General features: G+C 47.4%; 1 protein-coding gene across 4 annotated transcripts in view; it reads right to left on the reverse strand.

Annotated features, from left to right (window-relative positions):
- Positions 1-3,284: 3,284 nt before the first annotated feature.
- ADCY8 (adenylate cyclase 8) overlaps positions 3,285-14,639 on the reverse strand; it is a 216,254-nt gene continuing 204,899 nt past the window's right edge. For 2 of the 4 annotated variants that reach the window (XM_014831341.3, XM_014831339.3), the window contains 3 exons: positions 8,251-8,343; positions 6,643-6,757; positions 3,285-3,851 (listed from right to left, as the gene is read on the reverse strand). In XM_014831341.3, coding sequence (XP_014686827.1) covers positions 3,364-3,851; positions 6,643-6,757; positions 8,251-8,343 — 696 coding nt within the window. In that variant the 3' untranslated portion in view covers positions 3,285-3,363. The remainder of the gene's footprint in view (positions 3,852-6,642; positions 6,758-8,250; positions 8,344-14,639) is intronic. The other 2 variants (XM_014831342.3, XM_014831340.3) reach the window with 1 other exon arrangement.

Genomic DNA, 14,639 nt, shown 5'->3' on the forward strand with positions numbered 1-14,639 from the left:
CACCTGGAAGATGTCAACATTAAGTCAAGAGTACCGAGCCCTTGAGAAAACATTTCTATCAGGCCTAAACATCTGTAGACTAAGCCAGCCCCTTCTTTTCGTATTTCACAGCCCCTCTTCTGTGTTTCTATATAAACTGCTGGAGTTTATATTTGACATTTCTAAGATCAAATGTAAAATCTCACAAGCAGAGTTCAGAGGGGAAAAGATGAGGTTGGAACCCCTGGCTGTAATATTCTGCCAGGTTTGTTTCTGAGTTAGACCCAATTCCTAAAAATCACTTGATAATTGAAGTTCTTTGAATAAATGACCTGAAAAGACCAAAGAGTAGGTAAACAGAAAACATTTCTCTAGTTTCAGGAAGACTCGTGTCCTTCCCTGGCCCCTCCCATCTTGCAGGCCAGAGAAAAAGGGTGCATCTTAGCTCGTCAATTACAGGTTAGTTTCTATCTCTTGCCCTTTTATCTTTCTTATGGAAAGACTGCAGCCCACTGGTGCCACGAAATGGGCTGGCCTAGAGAGCAGAGACTCAGTGCTTTGGGGCTTGGTGTATCGCAGCAGAGGCCAGACGCCCACTTGGTGGGGTTCTTGGTGATCCAATGGAGATTCTTGGCACCATCTTGCCCCCTTGCTCCTCTGTGTGATGGATCCTGAATGAAGCAACACCTTCCAGACTCAGGTTGGGGTGACCATCACTTTCATCCATCCTACCTCGAGGCTGGACATCACTGAGTCAGAGATGGGTTCTGGGTGAAGCTTCTCAGTGGCAGTCTTACCTTCGCCCCAAAACTGGCAGCATCCACAGACCCAGGTTTGGCCCGATACCTCTTATCTTAATTTTGCCCAGTTATCCTGCCTGGGAGCACATTCCACTTCTAGTCCAGGGACTTTGTCTTGAGTCCTAGCTCAGAGTTGAGGGACAATGTCTGTCCCTGGTAGCCTGTCTCCTTGTGCCTGGATCCAGCTCACCATGACTTCTCTGCTTACTAGAGTCTCTGCTGAATACTGCCTGTAGATTCCAGATGGGCCCTCGCTCTGGATTAAACCACAGCTTGGTGGCCCACATCAAGTCTCTCTGTCTTTTTGATACCGTGCTTTCACAGCCTGACTGTCTTACTGAGGCCAGCCTTTTCGTCGTGATGTTTGCTGAGTTCTCGACCCACCTGAACTCAGCTTGCCACCTCTGTCCTGGGGTTCCAAGTCTCAGCATGCACTGAGCTTTACCTTGTTTGGAGGTCCTTAGCAGGTTGGACTAGATAAACCCTGAGGCTTTCTCTGAGTCTGTGAAGATGCTAATACCCTCTGGCGTTGGTAGAGGGTTTTACGGTTTACAGAAGCTTTCACGTGATACCCTCTTCGCATTTATTGGGACTTCAGGTATATCTCTGATGTCTGCATAGTTTCCGAGAGCAAAAGGCATTCCAAACATGGCTCAAAGTTCAAGGTCCACCCAAACCTCAATTCGCTCTCTGTGCTTTGTGTTTCTCTGGAGACCATAGTTTCTCTTCTACCCCCGGGGTCTCACATGAGGTACCTCAGGTAGGTATTTCCTTGAGAGTGTATTTACTGTAGATTCACTACCTGGAGCTAAACTTATTTTATTTATTTATTTATTTAATTTTTGGTGGGGAAGATTGGCCCTGAGCTAACATCTGTGCCAATCTTCCTCCATTTTGTATGTGGGATGCTGCCACAGCATAGCTTGATGAGCAGTGTGTAGGTCTGTACCCGGGATCCGAACCCATGAACCCCAGGCCGCTGAAGTGGAGCATGTGAACTTAACTACTATGCCACCAGGCCATCCCCTAAACTTCTTTTAAATGAGTTGTTGTTAAGAGTCAAGAATTTAGAGAATGATTGGAGTTTCATACTTCTCCTTCCATTTCTTATACCTTGCGTGTTCCTCCAACACGGAACTTACCAGAATAGCTTAGTGTCTGCAGACATGGGTTGTGGGCTTAGATAGATGTCGATTCTACAGAAGAGGCAATAGTTCCTATTACATTTCTTTCCCTCTTAGTAGTGGACACAGGAAGAATCTATTCCCTAACTTCCCCTGCAGTGAGGTGGGGCCAGGGACTGAGTTCTGGCTGATGATGGAACAACAATGCATGTGACTTCCAGGCCTGGGGCCCAAGACCTCAGTGATCCTCCTTCCTGTCCCTCTCTTCTCTTCAGCTGGATGGATATGGAAGACCATGCAGAGGGCTCCAAGTCCTAAGTGGAAGGAGGCTAAGTCTCAAAATCATTGCCTGGAAGGCCTGCTGCCACACATCCAATACTACGTGAATGGGAGAGAAATCTCTTACTGTGTTTTAGCCACCAAGAGTGAGTTGTTTGTTATAGCAGTCAGCTTTTATTGACGAGTGCAGTTCTGATCCTAGTTCCACAACTAACTGTACGATCTTGGGAAAATCCTTTAATTTTCTGAACTTTCTCCTCTGCATGAAACTCCCCTGGTAGTCTTTTTGGTCATGAGAGAAGAGCCTAGAATGCAGTCTTCCCAGGACACCTTGTACCTGCCTATAACAGCTTACCCACCCAGTGACTTTCTAACTGTTCCTCCATCAGATCAAGTGGGCTTGATCCCCCTCCAGGGCTTTTGCACTTGCCGTTCCTTCTGGTTGAGCCACTTTTCTCCCAGGTCCTCTGGGTTGCCTCTTCCTCATCATTTAAGGCTAATCTTTGACACTATGTCCTCAAAGAAGCCTTCCCTGATGACTCCAGTTAGATCAGCATCCTTGACCTCCAATCCCTTATCACAAGTGTCCTACTTAATTTTCTTTAATGCATCTACCCGTGTCTGAAAGTAGATTGTTTATGTCTTGGTTTATAGGAATATTATCTATTATCCCCACCCTGAAGGTTAGCTCTGTGAGGGGAAGACTTTTGCCAGGATTACTCTGGAGCCTAGGAAAGCCCCGGCACATTGCAGGTGCTCCACACACACTGGTTGAATGAATGTACAAGGATTGTGAGTATTACATGAGGCCATTATGTAAAGAGTTTGATGTTGGGCCTGGCACATGGCAAGCGCTCAGTAAATGTCAGTTGTTATTGATTATTCCACTGTATTGAGTCTCTGTTTACGTGTCCCTCTTTCACACTCAGTTGTGAGCCTCTCAAGGGCAGGGACTAGGTCTTATTTATCTTTGCTTCCCAATGAACCTCGTACCTAAGAGATGATCAATAAATGTTTGTGACCGAAGAGAAACTCAAATCGTGTCTAAATCTCGTCTTCAATCTAGTGCATCCAAAGACCAATGAAACCAACCTTGTTCTAAAAAAAATTAAACCTTTTTATTAGTATATTTATTTTATATATAAAAGAAATACAAAAAAAGAAACACAAAGAAAATGCTTTTATGGCAAATCGGACTTGTCGGTGCCTTCGGCTTGGGTTCCAGGCTCTGGCCCACTGGGTGTCAACAAAGTCCGCCGGTTGTAATGGCCCTTGATGATGCCCGTGTTGTTGTTCTCGTTGAGTAGCTGCTTCTGCCTTTGCCTGTTGAGGGACTGGACGAGGCCCAGGACGACCGCGGCCAAGGAGTACTGCCCGGGCATTCTTCTCGGGGGCAAGATGAACGGGTTGGGCTGGACTCTTCCCAGGAGAAAGTACGTTTTGATCTTTCCCTCCTGTTCGCTGATACCTTTCACGTAGATCTCCCCTCGGTAGTCAAAGGCAAAGCCCTGGTCCTTCAGGATGAGATAGGTCTCCTCTGGGACTTGGATCCTGCCGCTGACCCCCGTGCTGTCCATTCGACTTGCCAGGTTCACGGTTTTGCCCCAAATGTCATACTGAGGTTTCTTAGCGCCAATTACACCAGCTACCACTGAGCCGTGGCTGATGCCTGTGAGTGAAACCAAAGGAGCAAGAGATGAGAGAAGAGGGACACACTGAGGCGGCTGCCCCCCTGCCTGGGATAGTGATCATGAAGGGGGTGATCTCTGTGGATAAGTTGCAGGGTCCAGATCCAGCTTCTGTCACTTATTAGATGTGTGACCTGGGTCAGTAACTTAACCTATGCGGACCTTACTTTTCCCATCTGTGAAGTGGAAATAATAAAAGAAGCATGAAATGAGAATGTAAGTAAAGCCTTTGGCATGGTACCTGTGTGTGCTTGAGAGAAAATTATTCTTCTTCTCACATGGATGCTGACTTAGCCCATGGGATGGACAGAGCAGTGGATCAGGAGTCAGGGCCCTGGGATCCTCTCCTGCCTCTGCTGTTATGGTGGTCTGTGAGCTTGGCAAGACTTTTTCCTTCTCTGTTTTAGTCCAGGTCCTGAGCATCATTCCCTCGGTCCGTGGTGGCTGCCTCCTAACGGGCCTCCCTGTCTCCCCGTTTCTCCTCTGCAGACCATCCTCCACGCTGCTGCTGGAGCAGGAGGGCCTTTCTGAAACGCACATCTGGTCAACCCACTTCAACACCTGCCACGGCTCCTTTTGCCTATGGGATACAGCCCATCCTGCCTGGAATCACCATCGAGGGCTCCTCCGATCGGGCTCTCGCCTAACTTGCCGGCCTCATTCATCACCACATTCTCCCTTACTTCTGTGCTGGGTCCATACTGACCTGCCAGAGTTCCCCTAACCTGTCAGTCATTTCCCACCTTTATGCCTTCCTCCCTGCCTTTCTCCCTGCTTGGTCTGTTATTTCCTCCCAATGCCACAGTTTATTTGGCAAATGCTTTTTAAGATAGTTTTAATGCCTCTTCCTTTAGGAAGCATAGACGTCTCTTCTAGGAATGACAGCATTTCACTAAACATGATAGTGGGCCTGGATGTCTCCTAATAGACTAAGAACTTCTCATTCATTCTACAAACATTGACTAAACACTGGCTGTGCAGCAGGCACTGTTCCAGGCAGTGGGGATACGATGGGAAAGGAAACAGACAGAGCTCCGGCCCTCATGGGGCTTACCTTCTACTGTGGAGAGACAGAAAATACTAGAAAATGCAATATAATATCAGTGAATAATAAAGGCTATAAAGGAAAATCAATCAGGTTAAAGGGAGAGAGAAATATGGGAGGGGAGCATTCTGGAGTAGGGCGGTGAGGAAGGGCCTTTCGGAGCAGAGATCTGAAAAAAGTGATGATATGAGCCACGCAGATACCTGGGTTAGATCATTCTAGGGAGAGAGCAGAGCAAGACACACACACACACACACACACACACATACATATCCGAGATATAACTGACTGTGAAATTTGAGAAACGGACCTTGCAGAAAGCATGCAGTCACTTCAAGCTGCAGAACATGTTTATTGCCATTATGCCATTTGCGTCTCACGTTACTACAGTAAGGTGGGCAGGGAGGTACTGACAATGCCCGTTTACGCATAAGGAACGTGACATTCAGAGGCTTAAATGACAAAGGCATGGAGTGGTTACAGCAGACTCAAAACCCAAATGAGATGCCCAGTGCAGCTGGGAAAATAATTTTCTAACCTCTGAACTGTGCCAGCCATATAATATATCACACCAAGCATTGGTCCTGACCTCAGTGACGTTTCCTGAATTTACAGCAAATACCCCTTTGTTCAGGGTGAAGCTTCTCCCTTTTACTCCTGGTTCAGTCTGTGGTCAATGATTTCAGAAAGGCCATGTAGCGTCCACAAAGATGTGGGGACAAGCCCTGAGCATGCATCGCATCCATAGATCACAAACACAAAATATCACTTCTTTTATTCCAGTGAACAAAGGCTGCGGCACTCCTTAGATCTGACAAGTCAGAAATTGGTATTGCTTGACCCCTTTTTCTTGAAAGCTGCTAAGGGAGAACTAAATAAAGGAAAATGACATGCCCGCCAGAGGAGATCTAAAGTACAAGGACTGCAGCAGAAGTTGTCCTGTCCTGCCCTGGCGGCCGGAGGTCATTGGTCTTGGTCAGAAAAGCCTGGACCCGCTGCCAGCTAGTTACACCCTTCTCCGGGCCTGAGATTTCCCATCTATAAAATGGGAATGAGGGCTGGGCAGGGGCTTCAGCACTGTGCTTTAGGAGGCCCTCAAGGCTCAGCAGAGATGCTGAAGAAATGGGCAAGTTATGCAAATTGTAAAGGATTAGACCATTATTATTCACATTGCTGTGACTGCTGGTGTGTTGTTGCTCGCACAACGGTGTCTCTAAGCTCAAAGGAAGGGCGAGCGGTGTGGCCGAGTGAAGAGCCACTAGGCGCTCTGCCTGTCCCCGCTCAACACAGGATCTGACATCCTCAGGAGTCGAATCCTGCTTTTGCTTTAAGGCATTTTCCAGAAGAACCAGAGAGCAATACATGGAGGGCCAGCATGGGTGACACAGAAGTCAGAAAGAAGTTGATTAGCCGGCTACCTCTCTAAGCAGGGCCTTGCGTGGGCCCGATGCTGGAGAAGCAGGTTGGAAGAGAGGTAGCTATGTATTTGCTTTGTATTTTCATGCACAGGCCAGTATCCTTGCATTGCTTCCAGCCTCTTGAGTGAGAGGAAGCCAGAGAGGCCTGAGCTGACCCTGTCCCTGTCCTTGGCAAGGTCACACTAAGCCTGCTGCATTTTGCAGGAAAAAGCTTCCCTGGCTTGATGCCCTGGGCCTGGGAGGGCCTGACGGAGCAAGGCCAGCCAGCTCTGCGGGCCCCCACTTGCCACACTTCCAGCTACTACTCACCAATCCGGAGTTCAAAGTTGTTGAAGGAATGCTTGTTGATCTCCTGTATGCTTTCGGTCAGGGCGAGGGAGAAGTCAGCCAGAGCACACAGATGGCCCCACTTGTCTTCACAGTGCTGGAGTGAAGGTGAGAGCAGAATTGAGTCCACGTGGCCAACAGGAGCATTTCTGCAGCAGGAGTGGCTCTATGTCCTAACCCCGCCCACACGTCCCGCAGCCAGAAATAACCAGGTGTGTGAGCCCCTGCGCACTCAAGTCATGAGTGTCTCAGAAACAAGAGACAACAGGAGATTTGCTTAAATGAGTATAATATGTGTGGCTCATCCTCTTCGTTTCCCCAAACCTACACCTGTCTATTCAGGTTAATACATCACAAATTCTTGAGTGTGCTCACTGGTATGTGTGTGTGTTTGTGTGTGTGCTCCTATTCATATGTGCAGTGTTTCCAATCGAGGAACCATGTCTGCTTCCTTTGAAGTACCCTATTTATCTATTTAAGTATATATTTAAGGGATGTTTCACATAGACAGTTGCTCACAAAACTCCCGAGGGAAGTGCAGAGTAAGCCTCTGTTCCTCTCTGAACCGCAGTTTCCTCATCTATAAAATGGAAGTAAGCATACTTGCCCTGCCTACCTCACTGGGATTGAATAAGACTGTGCATGTGAAAGAACTCTGTGCCCCTAGAGAGCAGAAGTTTGCAAACAGTTTCAGTGAAAGGCCAGAGAGCAAATATTTTAGACTTTGTGGGCCATGTGACCTTGTCATGAGTACTCAACAGTGCCATTTTAGCTTGAAAGGAGCCACAGACAAAATATAAATGAATGAGTATGGCTGTGTACCAATAAAATTTTATTTACAAAAACAGGTGGTGGGCCAGATTTGGCCTGCAGGTTGTCTTTGTGGGCCCCTGTTGTAGAGTCCCATGCACATGTAGCCAATTCCTAGTATGGGTTTCTTCCCAGGTAGTTACTCTTGGAATATTCTTGGCGTTTTAACTGGAAAGAAAGTGAAGGAAGGATGAGAAGAAGGATGAGGATTCCTTCTCTCCAGGAACTTAGACTCATCTCCATGTGGCATTAATTGAGGGCCTACTAAGTATAAGGCTTTGAGTGGGGAACATGACGTTATCTTAGGTAATTCATCCACTAACTCTGGAAGGTAGATGCTAGTGTTCCCACTTAACACTAGTGTCTGGCATAGAGTCAACATCCCAAAGAGCAGGAGCTGTTGCTATTATTACATACTACTTTTGGAGGAGAAAACAAAAGCAAGACTAAGAAAACAAGCGAGTATCAGGCGTTTAGCGACATGCGCAGCTAAATCATAATCAGAGTGTTTCTGGACCATGATTTTGTTCATCAAGTGAACAGGGAGCTTCAGAATGAAGCCTAGAGGTTTCCCAATCATAAGGAGGGATTGTTTCATCCAGTAGACTCTACTTACCTTGGGGGCAAATGTGCATCCCACAACTAGAATATCCTGTTCATCAGATTACCTCCCTCCTGGTCCCCAAGCCGCCTGGTGATGCTGGCCTCACCTTCTTCAGCGCCATGACAACAGTAAGGCCCCTGCCTTGGGTTGTGGCTGAGTCCAAAGAGTTCCTTTACCTGTTTTTCAGGTGACAGGCCTGACACAGCCATGTAGGTGCTGCCAATGGTCTTAATTTTTTCAATGTCTTGAAACCGGTCTTCGCCAAGCAGCTGAAACAGATCCAGGCAGTGGTGTTAGTCTTGGTGTTTATTCTTCCAGCAGGCTGGGGGGCCCCAAAACAGGCCCCTGGCTCACACTGAGGATCTCCCTCTGACTGGTTTAGCATTCTTGAGGTAGCTACTTTCCTTATCTCCCTTCCCTGTTTTATCTTCTCTCCTTAGCACTTACCCCAATTGTGCTTGTTTATTGTCATCTTTCCCACTGGAAGGTAAATTTCCTGTCGGCAGGCATTTTTGCCTGTTGTGTTTACTACTCAACACCTAGACAGAGCCTAGCACACAGTAGGGATGAATGAATGATTGAATGGAAGAATGGGTACCATCCTTGACATTTCCTTCAACCTTTCCTGCGGTTTGGATTTTAGTGCTAAGAAAGAGAAACCTTTGTCTAAACTGTGGGAAGCAGAACAGTGTTCTCCCCAGTCCTCCCCAAAAGATGCCCGTGTCCTAATCCCTGGGACCTGTGAATATGTCACCTTACATAGCAAAAAGGACTCTGCAGGTTAAGTTAATGATCTTGAAATGGGGATATTTCCTGGATTATCTGGGTGGGCTCAATGTAATCACAATGGTCCTTCTAAGTAAAAGAAGGAGGCAGGAGACAAAGAAGGAGATGTGGTGACAGAAGCAGAGGTCACAGTGATGCGATTGCTGACTTTAAAGGCAGAGGAAGGGGCCACAAGCCAAGGAATGCAGGTGGCTACTAGAAGCTGGAAAAGGCAAAGAAACGGATTCTCCCTAGACCCCTGCTGACACCTTGATTTAGCCTGGTGAGATCCATTTTGGACTTCTGACCTCCAAACTCTAAGATAATAAATTTCTGTTTATCAAGATATTTATATCTGTTTTCAAGCTACTAAATTTGTTATGGCAGCAGTAAGAGGCTAATACAGCAGTGACTCATGGAGCTTCTACAATGTCTGATGAACAAGGCACGTGAGTTCCCAGCATCCTGAAGCTAACAGCCCAGGTAGGGGGGTCAGATGTTAAATAAATAACCACAGAAAACACACTCTAGTTCAATTTCAGTAAAGTTTATGATGGAAACATACACGATGCGGGAATGAAGAGAATGGACCATTTTGATAAAATCTGGAGGATGTGGGAAATCTTCCCTGAGCCAGTGATTTCTAACTTCAGTTCTAGAGTGAGGAAAGGTTTTCTAGCAGTGGGTGTATGAGCTTTGTGTGTTGGGAAGCTGGCGGCATGGAAAGATTCGGAGGTGCATCCACATAGAGGGGACAGCGGGAATGAAGCCCCCAGGTTGGGGAGGATGTATGCCAGGTTCAAAGAATTAAGAAGAGGCCTGCTGTTATTTTTCCATCTTAACAAAGTCTTTGTAGACACCACTTTTCTTTCCACTTATCTCCTTCCTTTTGCTATAAAACTTCTCAAAGAGTTGTCTCTACTCACTGCCTCCGATTTCTTCTTCCCCATTCTTTTCTAAACCCACTGCAGACCAGTTTCCCCCCAGCCCCCTATGCCGTTGAGATCACTCTTGTCCAGAATGACCTCCCCATTCCTATTCACTGGCCAGTCCTCAGGCCTCACCTTGCTTGGCCCATTGGCAGCATTTGACGCAGTTGACTGCGCCCAGTTGATTGTGACATCTTTTCCCCACTTGTTTCTGCTTACTTATGGCTTTACCTCCACTTCACCGACAACTCTTCACCAGCCTCCTTTGCTAGTTTCTTCTTATCTTCCTTATCTCACAATGTAGGTGGCCCCAGGGCTCAGGATCCACCTAAACTCACTCTCTTACATCTCATCATGGCTCATAGCTTTCAACGTAATCTCTTTGCTGAAGACTCTGCAATGTGTGTGTCCTCCCTTGACCTTCAGACTCGCTATACAATCGCTAAGCAACATCCCCATTACAGGTCTGATAGGCATCCCCAATCTGCCATTCCCAAAGCTACGTCCTTGGTCCTCTCTACCCACTGCTGGCTTGTTTAATGGTGTCTCCATCTTCCCAGTTGTTCTAGATAAAAACCTCATGACCCACATCTAATCTGTCAGAAGATGCTTAGTTCCACTTCAAAGGTATCCAGATTCTGACTCTGTCTCACTCCCCCCACTGCACAGGTCATACCTCCATGAAGCCAGCCCTGAGTGGAGGCACTAGGTTCCAAACTTAAACCTCTCTGGCTCCCCAGTCTAAATTTTAGACTTTTATTTGCCTATGTTGGCAGGTTTTGGGTGTAACTTCTGTTTCTCCAACTCTCTGCCTCCCTTTAAGATTGTACTCTCCTCGGGGGCTCATGCCATCCCGGCGCTGGGCAGACAGATGGGCCAGACCAAGAGGACGAGGTGGATTTTCTATACAACTTGCTACAGGCATCCTCTCAAAATTAATCAGGAGCTAACAGAACTTGGAAAATTCCAGCTGGAGAGAAACTCTTCTGGGAAACACAGGTAGGTGCGTTTGTGATTTGCTGTTTGTGTGTGTATGAGTGTGTGTTTAGACTGATTTGCGGCCGAGGTAGCCATTGTTCATTATTTTTGTGTCTTGAGCTGCCCTGGATGAGATTCCACAAGCTGCACCCAGTGCAGAAAGGGGCTGGAGCTGTCTGCACGTCCTCAGCCTGGGAGCGTGTCTGACATTTGCCCTCAGACACCAGTAAGCAGGTTTGGTCTCTTAGCAGCCCTTGGCTGTTAGTGTTTTAGCTCAGAGATCTTGGCATGCCTTCCGTTGCCTGCCTCCCTCCCTCTGCCTCCTTACGCTGCATTTTCCCAGCTTCTCGCAGGTTGGGAAGAACTCTTCCTTCCTCTCTCTTCCTTGGAACAATTTGGCCCAGGGCCGATTTCAGGCCCAGGCAGAGCTGCCTCTTCTTCAGAAGTCGATTTGGAGGCAGCAAGAGGCTTAGTTATTTCATTTAATATCCATGCAGCGAGTTTATCTACTACATAGGGAAAACCGTCTGAGGCATAACGTGCTTCCTAGTCAGCCCCCTTATTAACTCACTGGTCTGCATGGAGCACTGAGATGTGAGCTGACTCCTCAGCCTTCGCCTGGGCAGAGGCTGTGGGGCAAGGAGCTCCAGCATGGGGTTATTGCAAACCCCATCTTGGAGCCTGTGCTCCGTGCAATGTTCAGCCTTCCTCTGAGCCAAGAATGAATTTCACGTGCTCTCAGGTTCCCATGGTAATTATTACCAGCAAAAAGAGCAGCATGGCTACTAACGTGAGCTCCAGAGCATCCGGCTGGAGCTTAGCCAAGGCAGAATCCAGAGGGTCTCTCTTGACCCAAAGAAAGAAGGCATGTCTGGGTGACCCATGGACCCGAGTGGGAAAGCTGACAGTGCTTGGGGTTGGCAAGCCAGGGAATGTTCTTTTCTCCCTGTTGACTACAGCCTCTTCCTCCTTCTTCCTGCTCTGCCCCTTCTCTTCTACTTCCTCTCTTTCCTTCCTCCTTCCCCTCTCTCTCATCTTTCACCTCCTCTCCATCTCCTCCTCCTCCTTCTGGTCTAAAATCCATCCTCTTGGACCAAATCTCTCCCACCTCTCTGACTTCCCTCTGTAAACACCCATCTACACCACTAGGGGTGCTGTCTGTTTTCAGAAGACGGGGGTGTCTACAATATGGGGCACTGAGATGCAAATTTAGTTCCGATTTATTTATTGCAATTAAAAAACATGTTAGTGCGCACTTCTGGGAGAAGGAATGCTCTAGAGTTTAAAATAAAGCAAAGCCTTGTATCTCAACCTTCAGGCAGATTATTTTTAATAGTTATTTTTATCTGAAACTACGTTTGGATTGCACTAAACCATCTTCACCTTACCATTTGTCAGCTTATTATTTGCCCCCAGCAATTAATTAATTAATTGATTATATAATTCCTTTAGTAAATACTTAGTAAGCATAGTGCTAGGCCCTGGGGATGTAACAGGATATGTAAGAGTATAACTTCTATCTTCATGAGCTTTTGGCCTAGCACAGAGAGCAGGAATGAAGGTACCATTACCACAGAATCACCCTCCACTCCCCACAGCACAAGGCCCTCTGTACGAGGCCACTTACCACCGACTCTGTGTGTAGAAGTGACTCATAGTCACCCTGTCTCTCCCTGGACTGTGAAGCCATGGCAGGCAGCAAGTGATTGTCTTATTGATCTTGACCTTCACCCCCATCCCTAGGACAACTGAAACGGCCATCACTGAGTTTACGACCTCAAAACCAGCACCATGAAATGCCAGCTAAGTGACAAACAGGGCAACACCATGATTAAAAACCAAACAGTATGGCGGACCTGGGTTCAAATCTTGGCGGTGCCACTTAGTGGTGGCAAAGCCTGGGCACTCTTGGTGTCTCTGAGCCTCAGATTTGCTTATTTATAAAATGAAGGCTAATAATTCCTATCTTGTGGGTTTGGTGTGAGGGATAAATAGCAACTAAATGTTATGTATTGAAAATGCTTTACATTTGTCGCAACTGTGCTAAACACTTCTATTAATAAGATGGGTCTCTGGCCCTGAACCGAGTGCCAGTAGGGGAGGCAGATCTGCACACTGAAGAGCTTCACGCTCGGGGCTGGCCCCGTGGCCGAGTGGTTGGGTTCGCGCGCTCCGCTGCAGGCGGCCCAGTGTTTCGTTAGTTCGAATCCTGGGCCGCGGACATGGCACTGCTCATCAGGCCACGCTGGGGCAGCATCCCACATGCCACAACTGGAAGAACCCACAACGAAGAATACACAACTATGTACCGGAGGGCTTTGGGGAGAAAAAGGAAAAAATAAAATCTTAAAAAAAAAAAAAAAAAAAGAGCTTCACGCTCTGTGGTCGAAGGTTTTTTGGAATATGAGTTATTCATCAAAAAAGGACAACATTTACCTGGGTAGAGGGGGATTAGAAGAGGCTTCACAAGTAGAGATGATGTTTGAACTGACTGTTAAATAAGTATTAGGTTTTCCGCTGGCTGTGGAGTCAAGGGAGAGAGGATGAGGTATGGTGAGGATGGCATAATTTCTGGGCAGAAGGAGCAGCATGTGAAATAGCCAGGTAGGCATGATGGCTTGTAAGTAGCTGGATGGTGCTGGACAGCGGGTCAGGTGGCATGCAGTGGGAGGGAAGCCTGCAGAGGGTACAGGGACAGTAAGTGCAAAGCCTCTGGTGACCTTATGAGGAGTTGGCAAAAGGGAGCCACCGCTGGGTTTTAGGTTTCAAAAGGATGTGACCAACTATTCCTGCTTTTGGTGGCTGCTGAGGGTGAGATGCAGGAGGGAGAGCAGCTGGGAGATGACTGCAGTCTTCCAGGTGAGACATAATACAGCCTAAAGCAAGACAATGGCAGCGTGGATGGGGACAAAGGGGCAGATCGGAGAGCCATTAAGAAGGAATCTGCAGGACCCAGTAGCCAGATGGAACGTGGGGATTGAGGGAGAGGACGTTGTTCAGCGCGATGTAGTAAATGCTATTGGTGTCCCACCTAGCTCTCCTTTATGGGGCCGTCCTCAGGGATGCCATGAGGGCCAGCTGCTGACGATGCATTGCTGTACCCTTTTTGGAGAACTGCCCTGGGCCAACTGGAGCCCCCCCGCCTTGCTGGAAATGCCTGGGAGGTCATGCACCTCCAGCGGGGAAGCCCACAGCCAAAGGCTGACTAATACAGGTGTGCAGAAGCCTGGCCCCCTTGCCTCAATGTGAGACCACTCCATGGGATCAATCTCCTGAGCTCCCCAGGGGGAAACAGGCTGAGGCTAGACTTCAGCTGAACCCACATCTTGGTTTGGCTTCTTCCCTAGCATTTCCTTAATTAATCACTTACTTCTCAGCTCAGGCTTAGGCAAGTGATGGACACTGGTGTCCTACTTCAAGGTGGGCAATGAGGAAGAGAAGGCCCACTCCTGCCAAGTCTATTCATGTAAGTGAAGTCCAGCATGAGTATTTTTTCTCCCACATTATGTGTTCTTTAGACTCATGGAGCCTGGAAGAAGAAAGTACTATCTGGAGTATGTTTATGCTCGTGTTTAGGTCGCTGACCATATGCTAATTGATGGCTTTATCTTTGGCACTTTGCGCAGATGGAGAAATGTCCCCATCAGTGGCCAGTCTCTGTGATGCCAGTGCCTGAGGAGCAGCGGCCTCTGGTCAAGTCCTGCTTTTGCCGTTTGTTAGTTGTGTGACATTGGGTTAAATTACCTAGCCTCTCTGAGGCTGATGTTCTTGATCCCCTAAATGGAGAAACAAAAGCATTTATTTCATGGGATAATTGTGGTAATTAAATTAGAGAATACATGTTTGTATTTATAATGCAGTCTCAAATTCTGTAAGTGCAAAAAATGGTCATT

The sequence above is a fragment of the Equus asinus genome, chromosome 12 (genome assembly GCF_041296235.1).
Source record: "Equus asinus isolate D_3611 breed Donkey chromosome 12, EquAss-T2T_v2, whole genome shotgun sequence".
NCBI lineage: Eukaryota > Metazoa > Chordata > Mammalia > Perissodactyla > Equidae > Equus > Equus asinus.